Source organism: Chrysemys picta, chromosome 5, assembly GCF_011386835.1.
Source record: "Chrysemys picta bellii isolate R12L10 chromosome 5, ASM1138683v2, whole genome shotgun sequence".
Lineage (NCBI taxonomy): Eukaryota > Metazoa > Chordata > Testudines > Emydidae > Chrysemys > Chrysemys picta.
Window position 1 is genome coordinate 26966549 of NC_088795.1, and position 17411 is coordinate 26983959.

General features: G+C 40.0%; 1 protein-coding gene across 6 annotated transcripts in view; it reads left to right on the forward strand.

The window, feature by feature from the left end:
- The window catches only part of WDFY3 (WD repeat and FYVE domain containing 3), a 289358-nt gene that overhangs the window by 94167 nt on the left and 177780 nt on the right, over nucleotides 1-17411 (forward strand). For all 6 annotated transcript variants that reach the window (XM_005292053.5, XM_005292052.5, XM_042856446.2 and 3 more), the window contains one exon: nucleotides 1716-1839. In XM_005292053.5, coding sequence (XP_005292110.1) covers nucleotides 1716-1839 — 124 coding nt within the window. The remainder of the gene's footprint in view (nucleotides 1-1715; nucleotides 1840-17411) is intronic.

Consider the following 17411-nt stretch of genomic DNA (forward strand, 5'->3'; position numbering starts at 1 on the left):
TGTCTTTCTGTCATAGCAGCTTTTTTGAGAAGATGAGGGTTTTTTGTTTTCCCATAGGTAGATGACCAGCTTGTGAAAGCTCAAGAAGAGCTGAACAGAGTCATTCTTTATAAGACTTCATATAAGCTGTTTTTTCTTTTTATGTGAGTAACTGTAAAGTTAGTGTTGTTTCTGCTCAGATTTTATCTAGGTGGATCAGACAGTGTATAGAAGAGAGTTATAGAAATGTTTCATGGAACACATGCTACTAGAGCAGTTACTACTTCTACAGCATGTTTTAGACATGTTCCTCAAATTGGGATTTGTAAAGTGGCCATGTGGAAGAGACAGCTGTTAGGTCTGATGCCCAGTTTGGCAGGGCAGTTCTCCAGTCATCATTTAATTAGGACACTGTGTCCCACCATCTGTTTTTCTTATACTGCTGACTTAACTATTGCAAGAGTGGGTATATGCAGAGGGCCTATGAAGAAGAAGAAATGAAGGTTACTTACCTGTAGCTGGAGTTCTTTGAAGCAAACTCTGTGTGTTCACACTCCCCTCTTTTCTTTCCCTCGCCTGTGGACTCCTAGTTAATCTATGCTCTGCATTAGGGGTGTAAGGAACTGAGGTGGCAGTTGCTGCTGCTTCTCCTTTCTATAGCCTCACTTTCAGAACATACTTGAACATTGAGGGGAGGCATAAGAGGGGTGCGTGAGTGCTCTAGCAGACACTGCTTACAGAAGATTCCACTGTTCTGCTACAGCGGTCAGTGCCTGTCCCAAGAGTGTAAATATGAAGAGTCAAGTCAAAGAACTCCAGTGCCAGATAAATAACCCTTGTTTTGGCCATCTGAATAAAATTTCATTTTCAAAAGTACTGAACACCAAGTGCACCCCTTATATTCAAGGGGAAAATCAGAGCATGGTTATTTAGATGCCTAAATATAGATTTAATGGCTTGATTTTCGGATGTGTAGTGTATCTGTAGTTCTCATTAGTGTCAGTGGGAGGTGTAGGTGCTTAGCAACTTTGAGTAATGAGGCCATAAGTGTCTAACTCTAGGCATCAAAACTGGAAAACTTTGGCATTTCTAGTTTTCCTTTTGCAGAGCTTACAAACTGCTGCAAGTGAGGAGGATGTGTATTACTTTTGTCCTCCCTCAAACCTCCCTGCTGCTGCAAAGAGAAGAGGTCTACCCCTTCTTTGCTAGCTTCCATTTTTCTTGGGTCCTCCTTTCTCGTGATTAACCATAGTGCCTGTCTCTTCCCAAAGTGCTGAATCATGAAGCTAATGTGATACTTGAGTTTCAGTACTTCTATTTTATTGCTGCCCAGAGTTCTGAATAGCAGAAGAGAAACAGAAAAGAGCATTGGCAAGTTAAAAAACTGTATCAGAGTGAAAGTTCTGAGCAGGGTTAAAGATAGTGGAGCAGGCTCAGGACTACAACACTGCATTGGCTTCACTCATATTTAGAAAACTAACTTTGCAACCAAAAGGGGGAAAAGCTTAACTTTAAAAAAAAATGGAAGTTTAGATTCTGCGAAAGTTGACAAAGTAGGTCTGCTTATTCACTGGGACAGATGGATTTGTCACACCCTGATCTAACACAATGAGTTGAATTCAAAAACTTCTGTTCAATTGTGTGCTAAATTCCTAATGGTAAAAGAGATTTGGTTGCAAGTGAAAAACTGCAACAAATATTACCACATTACAAAATCTGTTTTCTCTTGTCTTTAGGTGTTTGGAAATGCTCCTCCAAGTACAATGACAGAAAAATTCTCGGACCTCCTGCAGTTTACTACACAAGTGTCACGATTGATGGTGACCGAAATTCGACGGAGAGCATCAAATAAGTCCACAGGTAGTGCATGGGGTGATAGACTAGGTCTTGTGAGGTGTGTGTTATGCATTCCAGAGAAGTCAATAATGTGCCAATGAGTTCTCTTCTGTGAGAGCTGTATGGATGCTTATAAAATTAGTCTTGGGAGGGTACAGCATGTGTTTTATACTTTTTTACACGCAGATATGTGTAATCTCTAAAAGCATTTCTAAAGCACTGTAGCTAATTATTATCACAAGATAATAGCAAGTTTGTTCAAAGTAAGACAAAAATCCTCAGACCTACAATAATGTTGCCATCCTTCTCTTCCGCTCTGTTTGCTAAATGTCTTTGCATGGAAGTGAATCTTATACTGTACCCTGAATATGGCAAGTCTTGAGCTTTTATGGGGGTTTCATAGAATATCAGGGTTAGAAGGGACCTCAGGAGGTCATCTAGTGTCCAACCCCTTGGTCAAAGCAGGACTAATTCCCAGCTTTTTTTTCTTTTCTTTTTTTGACCCAGATCCCTAAATGGCCCCCTCAAGATTGAACTTGCAACCCTGGGTTTAGCAGGCCAATGCTCAAACCAGTGAGCTATCCTCCCCTTGCTTTCCTCGAGAGTTGCCTAGCAGGCGACTCACAGCTGAGAAGAGACTGCTTCAGTCTTCTGATAGTGTGACTGTGTGTTGTCTGCTAAGGCTCCTTTGTATCTCTGGTGGTATTGAGGGAGAGGCAGCAGCACAGAGAGTAAAGATCTTGTCCATTCAGTGTTTTAAGGATGAGGACCAGTGTCTCAGTTTGGATCTGGTGGTGAATAAAGAGAGAGTGCAGATGGCAGAGTGCTGATGTAAAATGCTCTTATGGTATGTGCCATGTATGAAGTGGGGTGATGCGTGTTGGACCAGCTGCAGTTTCCTTCTGTTTCTCAGGTAGACTGAGTTACAGTAATCCACTCCAAATGGCTAAGTCCAACAGGATTCCAAGGTTGTGTATTAAGAAAATTGTGGAATTCGAGAGGGTCCAGAGGAGAGCAACGAAAATAATAAAATGTTTAGAAAACCTGACCTATGAGGTAAAGTGTTTCTAAAAAAACAAAACAAAACAAAAAAACTGGGCATGTTTAATCTTGAGAAAAGAAGACTGAGTGGGGACCTGATAACAGCCTTCAAATAGGTTAAGGGCTGTTATAAAAAGAATGGTGATCTGTTATTCTCTATGTCCACTGAAGGTATGACAAGAGTTAATATGCAGCAAGGGATATTTAGGTTACCTAGAAAGATTTTCCTAATAATTGTAAGGGTAGTTAAGTACTGGAATAGATTACCAAGGGATGTTGAGGAATCCCTGTCATTGTAGGTTTTTAAGAACACGTTTGGCAAACACCTGCCACGGATGTTCAAGGTTTGCTTGGTCTTGCCTCAGCATGTAGGGATTGGACTTGAACTGCTTTTCAATCCTAAATTTCTAAGATTCTATGAGTTTTGATGAGTCTGGTACTTCAGTGGACGTTATGCATGTTTATCTTGAGAGAATTTGGTTTGTAAACATGCTTGTAGATAAATAAAAGCTGTTAGCTGTGTATATTTCATATGTTACGTAAAAATCTAGATGCTTTGAGGTATGAGAAGAAATGATTTTAAGACAAATTTAGTGCCTTAAAAGGGGGAGGGTGTGTTTTGGGTAAAACTCTGTACTAATCTTGCTTTTAGTTAATTGAAATTGCTTTATCTGTTTATAAAAGTTCTGAACAATTGTCTGTATAAATGGAACTTGGCTTATTTGCATGCTACTTGGTTTGTAGATCTTGTATCCAATATTTAATGTTGACTTTTCATAGGCAATACAGAATATTATGGTGCATCAGCAAACTAACACTGAACTATGCTAATAACTAAATTTTGCACTAAGTGAACAAACACAAAATGCATCACAAGTAGTAGTGAAAGTGTGTGTGTGTGTATATCTATATATATACACCGTACTATAATGTATAAAAATAATGAATTGTTAGTAATAGGAGACCTCACAATAACAGTCTGTTTATCTTGTGCAAAGCGGAGACAGCCATTATTTTAGATGGATTATAAAATGCATGGATTAGTAAAGCACAGTTATGACATTGTACTGTATTTTTTGCTTTTGGTGGGCTTTAAATCCAGAGATAGTGAATTGTGGTTAAGGGTTTCAGAAGAACCATCCCCTTTTGTTTACATTTTCAATGCATATTTTCGATGATAAAAAAATTATATAAAGAGAGTTAATGTGCAAAGGTAGGAGTGCCTCTAAAAGCACTCCACTTTGTATTTTCTCTAAACAGTTTTGATGGTCAGTTGCCAGTAAATGTGGAAAAATTTGTTATCCGTGGACAATGGATTACTAGTTCCTTCTTTACAAGTGTTGAAATGAACGGGGAAGTCAGAGTAGGGAAGGCTGCATGAAAAAAATATTTTTAAAAATTAGTTAATTGAATCCTTTGGGTAATGCTGCTATACCATTTAAATCCACACGCAAAATCTTTCTAGCCACACTGCGAACACATTTACTTTCCTCCTTTATTTACTGTTATTTTAAAATTGCTGCAGTTTAGTAGTGAACAGGTTCAGAATTGGTTTGTTGAAGGACAGCTGTGACCCTTTTTCTCCTCACTTTCAGTGTATGTAGACTGTAAATGAAAGGATTTGGTTTTGAAGATTCAGGAGGCCATGTTTATATATATATAAAAAAAGTAGTAGTGTAAATGTATCTCTTGGATTCTTGCCAATTACTTTCTTTACTTTCCACCCCCGCTGGAAGTGTAGAAATGTATAATAATTAAGTATATTAGATCTACAAGTCGATTGATTGACTTGTGTTTAGTTCTAAAACTTAGGTGCAGATGCCTAAATGTATAGAGCAGATGTGAAAATAAATCTTTCTCTTTGTGTCAAATTATTTAAATGAAAAAATTTCAGTGTTCTTAGGTATCTCTTTTTCACCAGCACTGGATCAAGTAGGACTTGCCAATTTGGTTTTGTTCACCAATAGCCACAGACAAAAGATTGCTGATGTGACATGTTTAAAAAATTGCACCACCCTCCCCCCACTCTTACTGCTAAGGTCATGGATGCAGGCTTCTGTGTATGTATTCTGTGCTCTTCATTCTTCTTTGACCTTCACTTTCAAAGAAATCTAGAAAAATAAGTCTTGTCTTTTTATTTTTATTTCTTGGAAGCCTCTGTTGAATTCCCTGAAGATGGATCCACTGCACTATTTTTAAGGAGGCATGCACATTCCTCCCAATACAGTAATTTCAGACTGGATCGATCTTGTTGCTTGAGCTACTACTCTAGTAGACTACAAATGGTTCTTGTTTTTATTACAGGCTCTTTTTCATCTCAGTGCTATCTTGCCGCTCTGATTTATATCTTGAGCAGAGATAACACTAGGATTTAGGGCCTTAATTTTTAGAGCTATTTGACTTAACTTCCCCTCAGTTCTGTGTTGCCATTACCCATTTTTTTGATAGAAAACTCTCCCACTTTTTTCTTGAACTGGTCAAGTTTTTTGGCACTATTCATCATCATATGTGAACTCTCCTTTTTTTCTGGCTAGTCCTCCTCCTGTAGCAGGGGTATTTTCACCCACATCATCAGTAATGTATCAAACGTTTTGCAGATTCTGGAGTCTTTTATGTAGTCCCTGCTGTCAGCCTTTCTATTTTTCTGAAATTTACAGACCACGCTCTTTCTGACCTATGAGTTTGTACAGGAAGATTCCCTTGGCCTCTCCTTGTTTAGCTACATAGTCTGTTTTTTTCAGTGATGTAAGAGGTGTTTAAAAGGGTTACAAGTTTAATGTCTCCTTCCACTCAGCAGCCAAAACTTGACCTAGATCTGCGTAAAATCTAAATCTTCGTAAGAAACCTTGTGTATTATGTTTGTTTTATACTGGTAGATCTGAATAATACAGATCTCTATGTAGTGTGTCTCCTACCATACTCCCCTCCACAGCTTCCTTTTTCAGGTCGGTCTGTGTCTCTCTCTCTCCCTCTCCTCCCGCCCCCCCCCCCCAATATCTCCTTTTCTGTGCAGCTTGTACAGTAACTCCTCACTTTAAGTCGTCCTGGTTAACGTTGTTACGTTGCTGATCAATTAGGGAACATGCTCATTTAAAGTTGTGCAATGCTCCACTCTTACGTTGTTTGGCTGCCTGCTTTCTTCACAGCTGGCAACCTCCCTACCCCCCACTACTCCCCTCTCCTGCCCGTGGCAGTCAGCTGGCTTGCAGCATTTCCAGGGCAGGAGGGAGGGGGAGGAATGAGGACTCGGTGTGCAGGCTCCCCCCTCCCTCCCCTGCCTCCCAAATGCTGCAAGCCAGCTGATTGCGCTGGGCAGGAGGCGGGGGGGGGGGGAGCCTGTGCGCCAAGTCCTCACTCCTCCTCCCTCCCTCCTGCCCCCTAAATGCCACAAGCCAGCTGATTGCCCTGGGCAGGAGAGAGAGGGGAGGAGCGAGGACTTGGCGTGCAGGCTCCCCCTGCCACCTGAGGGAGGCAATCAGCTGGCTTGCAGCGTTTAGAAGGGAGGGGGGAGGAGCGAGGATGCAGCTTGGGAAGTAAAGGGGGAGGAGGTCGGGGGGGAAGAAGAGGCGGGTTAAGGGTGCGGGCGTGGGGGAAGGGAGGGAGTGGGCGGGCTGAGGGTTGAGCCCCCGCCCCTGGTGCTTGCAGAGTAGGGGAAGCTGCCACTGCTGCCCAACGTGCTTCTCCTAGCCTACAGCACTTTCAGCCTCCTTGCCTGCCTCATCTCCAGTGCCAGTGGGCTGTGCCTGTGTAGGGTAAGGCAGGGGCACCTCCCAACTATAGTACTGTATGTACAGTATGTTTGTAAACACAGCACGTGCACACTACCCCCCCCCCCCCCAGCGTAGTATTAAATTGCTTGTTTAAAATGTATATAATGCCTTTTGTCTGGCAAAAAAAAGTTTTCCCTGGAACCTAACCCCCCTATTTGCATTAATTCTTATGGGGAAATTGGATTCGCTTAACATCGTTTCACTTAAAGTCGCATTTTTCAGGAACATAACTACAACGTTAAGTGAGGAGTTACTGTATTGGCACATGCAGCAGATTGAATTTGAGAATTTTGTTAGTTTCACATCTGCCTGCAAAGTTCTGAATTCTGGTTGCAGAACTGATGAGTGTGATCTGAGTTTCAACCTCTGAAGTTTGGACCAAGGGCTGATGCATTGGAGCTGTCTCCAGACTCAGAAAGGCAGCACTACAATAGTGAACATTGAGCAACTGAAAGATTTAGAAATGTAATTTTTTTAAAAGGTAGCTGCTTCAGAAGCCACTGCCTTAATCCTGTTCCTCTTTAACATCCCATTTTGCTATGGAAAGTTTTCTCTGTTCAATGGGTAAGTGCATTTTTCAAGTCCAATCTAATAAACTTCAAAAGTCAACTTTCTTGCTAGTTTAGCTACTGAAATGGCCATTTCCTCCTGCAGGGGTACTCCAAAATATCTCATACTTCCTTTTTCCTTGTGGGCGGGTGGCGTATGTGTGCATTCGGTGCAAGGAGCTCTTGGCCTTCAGAGATTGCGTTCGGGCTTTGGAGGCCAGGGTGGCGGAACTGGAGGAGCTAAGGGAGGCAGAGAGGTATGTTGATGAGGCTTTCTGGGACACTGTAGATTTGTCCCACCTCCGGTCAGACAGCCCCTGTGCTGTTGAGGAGGATGGAAAAGCCCAGGGAAGTAGAGCAGTCAACAGGAGTAGAGGGAAACCTTCCCATAGTTGGGACCCTCCTTCCAGATGGTGTTAGGGTATCCTCTCACACTGAGGTTACCTCTCCGGGGGAGGGAACTCCAGTCACTAGGAAAAGGCAGGTATTAGTAATGGGAGATTCGATCATTAGAAACATAGATAGCTGGGTTTGTGATGACCGGGAGAACCATATGGTGACTTGCCTGCCTGGTGCGAAGGTTGTGGCTCTCTCGAGGCATCTAGATAGACTTATGTGTAGTGCTGGGGAGGAACCGGTGGTTGTGGTACATGTAGGTACAAGTGACATAGGGAAGAGTAGGAGAGACGTCCTGGAGGCCAAATTTAGGCTGCTAGGGAAGAGACTGAAATCCAGGACATCTATGGTGGCATTCTCAGAAATGCTTCCAGTTTCACGTGCAGGGCCAGGTAGGCAGGCAGAGCTTCAGAATCTCAATGCGTAGGTGAGACGATGGTGTATAGAGGAGGGGTTTAGATTTATTAGAAACTGGGGAAACTCTTGGGTTAGGGGGAGCCTATACAGGAGGGATGGGCTCCACCTAAACCAAAGTGGAACCAGACTGCTGGCACTTAACATTAAAAAGGTTACAGAGCAGTTTTTAAACTAAGAGATGGGGGAAAGCTGACTGCTCCAGAGGAGCACATGGATCGGACAGAGACTTCTCTAAGAGGAGAGTCTGTTGATAGAAATTCTCTAGGTTTTAATCAGGAGGAGAGGATGGAAGAGGATAAAGTAGGGGCCAGATCAGACAAGAAACATTCACATAAAAAAGAATCCGACATATCAGAAAAGGGCAGACAAATAAACAGTGACAAGTTTTTAAAGTGCTTGTACACAAAAGCTAGAAGTCTAAATAATAAGATGGGTGAACTAGAGTGCCTCGTGTTAAAGGAGGATATTGATATAATTGGCACCACAGAAACCTGGTGGAATGAGGACAATCAATGGGACACAATCATTCCGGGGTACAAAATATATCGGAAGGACAGAACAGGTCGTGGGGGGAGTGGGGGAGTGGCACTATATGTGAAAGAAAATGTAGAATCAAATGAAGTAAAACTCTTAAGTGAATCCACATGTTCCATAGAATCTCTATGGGTAGTAATTTCATGCTAATAAGAATATAACATTAGGGATCTGTTATTGATCACCTGATCAGGACAGTGATAGTGACGATGAAATGCTGAAGGAGATTAGAGAGACTATCAAAATAAAGAACTCTATAATAGTGGGGGATTTCAGTTATCCCCATATTGACTGGGAACATGTCATCTCAGGACGAAATGCAGAGACAAAATTTCTCGGTACTTTAAATGACTGCTTCTTGGAGCAGCTGGTACAGGAACCCACAAGAGGAGAGGCAATTCTCGATTTAGTCCTGAGTGGAGCGCAGGATCTGGTCCAAGAGGTAACTATAACAGGACCGCTTGGAAATAGTGACCATAATAACTTTTAACATTCCTGTGGTGGGAAGAACACCTCAACAGCCCAACACTGTGGCATTTAACTTCAGAAAGGGGAACTATGCAAAAATGAGGGGGTTAGTTAAACAGAAATTAAAAGGTACAGTGACTAGAGTGAAATCCCTGCAAGCTGCATGGACACTTTTCAAAGATACCATAATAGAGGCCCAACTTAAATGTATACCCCAAATTAAAAAAAAACACAGTAAAAGAACTAAAAAAGAGCCACCGTGGCTTGGCTTAACCATGTAAAAGAAACAGTGGGAGATAAAAAGGCATCTTTTAAAAAGTGGAAGTCAAATCCTAGTGAAGTAAATAGAAAGGAGCATAAACACTGCCAAATTAAGTGTAAAAATGTAATCAGAAAAACCAAAAAGGAGTTTGAATAATAGCTAGCCAAAAACTCCAAAGGTAATAAAATGTTTTTTAAATACATCAGAAGCAGGAAGCCTGCTAAACAACCAGTGAGGCCCCTGGATGATCAAGATACAAAAGGAGCACTTAAAGACGATAAAGTCATTGCGGAGAAACTAAACGAATTCTTTGCTTCAGTCTTCACGGCTGAGGAGATTCCCAAACCTGAGCCAGCTTTTGTAGGTGACAAATCTGAGAAATTGTCACAGATTGAGGTGTCACCAGAGGAGGTTTTGGAATTAATTGATAAACTTAACAGTAACAAGTCACCGGGACCAGATGGCATTCACCCAAAAGTACTGAAAGAACTCAAATGTGAAATTGCGGAACTAACTACTATGGTTTGTAACCTATCCTTTAAATCAGCTTCTGTACTCAGTGACTGGAAGATAGCTAATGTAATGCCAATATTTAAAAAGGGCTCTAGAGGTGATCCCAGCAATTTCAGACCGGTAAGTCTAACGTCTGTACCAAGCAAATTAGTTGAAACAATCATAAAGAATAAAATTGTCAGACACATAGAAGAACATAAATTGTTGGGCAAAAGTCAACATGGTTTCTGTAAAGGGAAATCATGTCTTACTAATCTACTAGAGTTCTTTGAAGGGTTCAACAAATGTGGACAAGGGGGAATCCAATGAACATAGTGTACTTAGATTTCCAAAAAGCCTTGACAAGGTCCCTCACCAAAGGCTCTTAGGTAAATTAAGTTGTCATGGGATAAGAGGGAAGATCCTTTCATGGATTGAGAACTGGTTAAAAGACAGGGAACAAAGAGTAGAAATAAATGGGAAATTTTCAGAATGGAGAGGGGTAACTAGTGGTGTTCCCCAATGGTCAGTCCTAGGATTAATCCTATTCAACTTATTCATAAATGATCTGGAGAAAGGGGTAAAAAGTGAGGTGGCAAAGTTTGCAGACGATACTAAACTGCTCAAGGTAGTTAAGACCAAAGCAGACTGTGAAGAACTTCAAAAAGATCTCACAAACCTAAGTGATTGGGCAACAAAATGGCAAATTAAATTTAATGTGGATAAATGTAAAGTAATGCACATTGGAAAAAAATAACCCCAACTATACATACAATATGATGGGGGCTAATTTAGCTACAACTAATCAGGAAAAAGATCTTGGAGTCATCATGGATAGCTCTCTGAAGACGTCAATGCAGTGTGCAGCGGCAGTCAAAAAAGCAAATAGGATGTTAGGAATCATTAGAAAGGGAATAGAGAATAAGACGGAGAATATCTTATTGCCCTTATATAAATCCATGTTACGCCCACATCTTGAATACTGCATACAGATGTGGTCTCCTCGTCTCAAAAAAGATATACTGGCATTAGAAAAGGTTCAGAGAAGGGCAACTAAAATGATTAGGGGTTTGGAATGGGTCCCATATGAGGAGAGATTAAAGAGCTTGGAAAAGAGACTAAGGGGGGATATGATAGAGGTATATAAAATCATGAGTGGTGTAGAGAAAGTGAATAAGGAAAAGTTATTTACTTGTTCCCATAATATAAGAACTAGGGGCCACCAAATGAAATTAATGGGCAGCAGGTTTAAAACAAATAAAATGAGTTTCCTCTTCACAGAGCGCACAGTCGATTTGTGGAACTCCTTGCCTGAGGAGGTTGTGAAGGCTAGACCTATAACAGGGTTTAAAAGAGAACTGGATAAATTCATGGAGGTTAGGTCCATTAATGTCTATTAGCCAGGATGGGTAAGGAATGGTACCGCTAGCCTCTGTTTGTCAGAGGGTGGTGATGGATGGCAGGAGAGAGATCATTTGCTCATTACCTGTTCGGTTCACTCCCTCTGGGGCACCTGGCATTGGCCACTGTTGGTAGACAGGATATTGGGCTGACCCAGTTCGGCCATTCTTATGTTCTTATGTCTATGCTTAAGCCAAAATATCCCTGCATTGAATCCACCATCACATGAAATTCAGAACATTGTGAACAGGTGGTTTAGAATATCTTGAGCCTTTTGCATAGTAATCTAGAAGACAATCATCTGCTGTCTGTTCTGTTATCAGATAATATCTTCACTACACTAATGCCATTTTTATGTTATGAAACTTATGTTAACTTAGATATTCTCAGTCACTAATGCAGAGGTTAGGTAAAGAGGCAATTTAATATAGATTCCAATGTCCCTGTTGAATTCCACAGCAAAATTTGGCGGCATTGTTAATGCAGTGCAAAGAAATCCCCAATTAGACAGCTGGCAACAAGGGATACTTTTCTTTTTACAGAAAAACGGTGTGCCCAGCTGGCCTCCGATTTTACAGGCTCAATGCCTTCAGGTAATTCCACTTCCAAGGTGTTATACCACAACCTGGAACACACCCTTCTTCAGTTGTTAACTGATTTGAGTAGAAGTCCACAAAGTTTAAACCCACCAGTACTTAATTTTAAAATCTCATGTTTCCTATGTATTTCATCCCCATATCCTATGACAGCTAATATTCTTCTTAATCTGCAATGGGAGAACAGAGAACCTCAGAGACATTTCATAACCATTCACAATAGAGTGTAAAACCATAATGCAGTTTCTTATTCTGACCTTACCAGGAGGTCTAGAACTTTTCTCTCTTCAGACAAGCTCTACAAATCATACTTCGGAGACAGAACTTAGAGAAAAGCTGTTGTGTTAACAAGTGAGTGATGGTATAACTCTGTGGTTTTGTATGTATGTATTCCTTTCTATTGGTTTACCATGAAAGATGATGGTGTTGTATTATCAAATCTAATGCTTATTTGCTCAATTTAAGCAGTCTTCATTTGGCCCCTTGAAGTCTTTGGAGTGTTTCTTCATGCTGTTGCTAATAGTGGACATATGGCAACCTGGTAATTAAATATTCTAGCACACATGTAAAGGGAGATTTTGAAAGCCAATTGGAGTTAGGTACCTAAAAGCTCCTCCCTTAATCTTTAAATGCAAATCAGACTGCTTTTGCAAACAATATTTTTTTGCTGTTTGCTTGTTAACATGTAGTAAAATTCTACTTTAAATAGGTGAGAAAAATCTCAAGAGCACCTACTTCCTATCCATTTAGAAATAAATATGTTTTCATTATTTTCTTCCTGGGGGAGTGATGCAATGTTTTATCTAGCTAGGGTTATTTTCAAATCCACGTTCAAATATATCATATCGGATCTGTTAGTGAAGAATTGGATCACTTGGCCTTTGTCTCCACTAGAAATACAAATGTCCCTGTTACAACTGTTTGCATTGGTCTCAGTGTTAGTGTGGACAAATCCTAGGCATTTTTAGCAATCTCTAATAATTTCCTCTAAACAAAATTCCAGGATTTGTTGGTGAAAATACTTGCAGCCTGTGTGTGTATTGGTCAATTAGCACCCCTGCAGTTGCACTGTTGCTTTTAGTTGCTGTAACAACTGTAGTATGGATCTGTCAAAAAAAAATCATGCCAAACAATCTAATTTCCTTCTTTGACAAGGTAACCAGCCTAGTGGATGGGGGGGAAGCAATAGACAAGAGATGGTAATTTTAATAAGGTTTTTCATGCAATCCCATTTGACATTCTCATAAGCAAACTAGGGGTATATGGCCTAGATGAAATTCCCAAGGGGGTGGGTGCACAACTGGTTGAAAACCCATACTGAGAGTAGTTATCAATGGTTCGGTGTAAAACTGGAAGGACACGTCAAGTGGGGTTGCACAGAAGTTTGTCCTGGGTTGAGTACTATGCAATATTTTCATTAATGACTTGGATAATGGAGTGGAGAGTACTCTAATAAAATTTGCAGGTGACACCAAGAGGAGAGGGATTGCAAGAGCTTTGGAGGACAGGATTAGAATTCAAAATGACCTTGATATATTGAAGAACTGGTCTGATCAACAAGATGAAATTCAGTAAAGACAAGTGCAAAATATGGCACTTAGAAAGGAAAACTCAAATACACAGATACTAAATGGAGAATTAACAGGCAGCCAGCGGTACTGCTGAAAAGGATCTGAGGGTTATAGTGGATCACAAATTGAATGAGAGTCAACAGTGTGATCCTGTTGTGAAAAAGCCAAATGTCAAGCTGGGCTGTATTAACAGGAGTGTCATATGTACGACATCAGAGGTAATGGTTTCTCTCTACTCAGCATTGGTGAGGCCTCAGCTGCAGCACTGTGTCCAGTTTTAGGCACCGCGCTTTAAGAAAGATATGGGCAAACGGGGGAGAGTCCAGAGGAAATCGTTTTCTACGTTTCTTTTTTTTATCTATAAAGAAAGGTTGAAAGAACTGGGCGTGTTTCGTCTCGAGGAAAAAAAAAAGTTGAAGTGGGGGACATAAGAGTCTTCAAATATGTAAATGGTTGATATAAAGAGGGCTGTGATCAGTTGCTTTCTATGTTCACCCAGGGTAGAACAAGTAGTATTCAGCTTAATCTGCAAGTGGGCAGATTTACTGTAAATTCTCTTTTTAGTCAATACACGAGACTCATTTTGTGAAAAATGCTTTCTCATAATGGAACTTGTACAAAAAAAATTTAAACAAAAGATAGCAGTAAAACTGGAGTGCTTTATTAAAACCTTGCAGTTTTTATAAATTGTGGAATGAAAAGTAAGCAATCTCTTGAGTTGTCATTAACCAATCAAATAAAAGTCATTAACTTTCAGAATGAGCATCAATATTTGCACTTAATTTAAAACTGAAATAGAAAAGACAAATACAAAAAATGTCTTGGCTATAATTTGTTCTATTATTACTTTTGCTGTAGATTAAAGTGAGTATAAACCATATATATTTTGAATTATTGGATACAACATATACTTAGATTACTATAATTGGACCAAACATATTAAAATAAGAACGGTACAAAAAGAGGTGATTTAGCTGAATAAACTTTCTACCTCTGTTTATAACTAGGTCCTTGTTTCAGTGTTTGTGTATGTGTACATACACCTTGTACATGTTTAATAACACAGATATATGATACACTGTATAGGTATATACATTTATCAGATGTCCATGTCCACATCATCTGCCCACTAATTTCTTTCCCTGGATCTTATTCCAATATGCCAAACCTCTGAGTAGCTTCAAACAGACACTTAACCAAATGTAAGATTCCCTCCCAAATTACCCTTCCCAAGGCTCATGTGGGACAAGATTTGGTCTTGAACCAGTAAAAGCTTTTCTGTATGTAATAAATAATGTCAGGACTTTAAAGTGTGTTATCAGGTCTATTCAAGGAAAGGAATGGGAACACTGTGCCATTGAATAGGGAGATTTGCAACACTTGAAGGGATCAAGACATTGAACTGTACAGTTGTGACATTCTTACATATGAAGATATGGAGTTATTTTGAATCTTCTATATTTATCAGTTTATATTTCATTCAAGGCTCAGAGGGAGAAAAAATTTGGACTCATGGTAACTAGCCAGACAACATCTCCAATCATTACCTCATCTTCCCATGTTCATGGGAGCTTATATATTTTAAATCTTTAAGAAGCAATTCCAGTGATATCTAGAAACCTTAGGTTTGCGGTGTGGGTTTATTACAGAAACTTCATTGTTAGGCTCGTTAAGTGAGCTCTTCCCTAGTGATGGATCAAAGGTCTGTGCTGAGTTTTAAAAATAATGTAGGAGCTGTCTTTAATACTACTTTAGGAATGATGCCAGATCTTATCCAGGATAAGAAGTGTGCTTTAGAGTGGCTCCATTTATTTCTTCCGGAGAGATTTTATACAGTAGTTCCTTGGAGTTATATATGCCATTCCTTGGAGTTATATATGGATACCCCTATTGATCAACATATATATGGGGCCAGCGGATGGATTGGGGCGGCTAGTGAGAGAAAGAATGGTGTAGTGTGTCCTTAGTGTATACAGATGCCAGCACTATATTTCTCTCTCTTCTAATCCTGCTGTTGCAGTTGAATGACCGGTCTGTTGATAAATATGAATTTTTGCATGCGTGAAGGCTAGCTGGCTGAGTCTCAAATATAATGAGATAATGCTTCTGGGATGGACTCAACAATTGGAAAAAAAAATGGGTGGAAATTGTATCAGTTTCTTCCACTGATGGGGGTGCCAACTGTTGAAATTGCAGCTTGTGCAGAATGAGACAGCCCTTTTTTTAAGGTAATGTTTCACACAAAAACCTGTTCTCGGTGATCTGCTATTGTTGTTATAGTAGTGCCTTGAGTTACCAATCATTACCAGAAGATGTATTGTGCTAGGCACTATACAAACACTTGTAAAAGGCAATCTATGCCCTGAAGAATTTACAGACTAGGAAGACAAGAACATGTGAGAGAGAAATAGGATTGCAATCAACAGACGGGAAATTGAGACATAGAGATTGACTACTGGTTGTTATACTAGTTGATATCAGGGTGGTGGTTGTATAGCACCCTTCAATGGGATGGCTCTTGAAATTATTTTAATCAATGAAGTGCTGAATGTTTTGGATCCTGGCTTTTAAGAAATCACTTCTCTCCAAATGGTGCTGTGATTGTTGCAATCATCTGAGATGTTTAGGTGTACAACCTCTTGCTTAAAACATGAAGGGTTTATTAACAGGGTGTTCTTGATTATTGGAAATGTTTGACTGGAATGTACTTCCCATGCTACCATATGCCAGATTCTGGATTTGGTGACCATCAGCACATGCTGTGAGACTTGAGTATGAGGGTGAAGCAATTGGTTGGGGCATGGGGAAGAAAGGAGGTTCTTAACAGATCTGGGAAGGGTTTTTTGCCTTTTTGTTTCAAGACTAGTTTTCTAAAATATCATTTTGATATCTTTCATTTAAAGTGGTTCTTAAGTAGGCATAATGTGCCTAGAGAACATAGGTGCACTGAAATTGAATTATATATATAATAGATGTAACTCTGTGTATCTCATTGTTTCAGCTGCCTTTTAAATTTAATTTTACTTTGTTTCAGTTCAGTGGCCTCAGTTGGCAGTTCATTTTGTGTAACATGCTTCATGAAATAGTTTGCAAGACTACTCAGTTTAATGCTTAACTTGTTAATATTTTTACTGTACCTTCAGGCTTTTAAACTAGCTGTCCCCAGGATTAACTTTTTGTTGTTGTTGTTGCTCCACTTCACGGAACTCCTTTTTAATTCTATTAATTCCATCGAGTCACTTGAAAAGCACATTTCCAATGAGGATATGCTTAACCTCTTTAGGCATTGCTCCTAACAAATACTCTGAAACCCTAAATTTACCATAATTATCCTACATTACATCCATTTTGGGAGATGAAAACTCTTGAAGGGAAAGATGACCAAACTGGTAAGATTTCATCTTCAACGTGATGTCTAATCAGTGCCTTGTACAGAAACCATATCAATACTTTTGATGTATACCTTGACACTGTATCTGCCATTTTTTTGAACATAAGGATGGCCATACTGGGTCAGACCAAAGGTCCATCTAACCCAGTATACCGTCCTCTGACAGTGGTCAATGACTGGTGCCCCAAAGGGAATGAACTGACAGGTTATCATCGTTATACATGCCTTGTCACCCAATCCCAGCTTCTGGCAAATAGAGGCTAGCGACACCATTCCTGCCCATCCTGGCTAATAGCCATTGATGGACCTATCTTCCATGAATCTATCTAGCTCCTTTTTGAACCCTGTTACAGTCTTGGACTTCACACTACCCTCTGGCAAGGAGTTCCAGAGTTTGACAGTGCATTGCGTGAAAAAATATTCTCTTGTGTTTGTTTTAAACCTGCTACCTATTAATTTCATTTGGTGGCCCCTTGTTTTTGTATTATGAGAAGGAGTAAATAATACTTTCTTATTTACTTTCTCTATACCACTCATGATTTTATAGACCTCTATCATATCCCCCCTTAGTCACCTCTTTAACAAGATTGGGACTTTTCAGCTTGGAAATCTCGCCTCATACAGAAGCCGTTCTATACCCCTAATAATTTTTGTTGCCCTTTTCTGACCGTTTTCCAATTCCAATATATCTTTTTTGAGATGGGGCGAC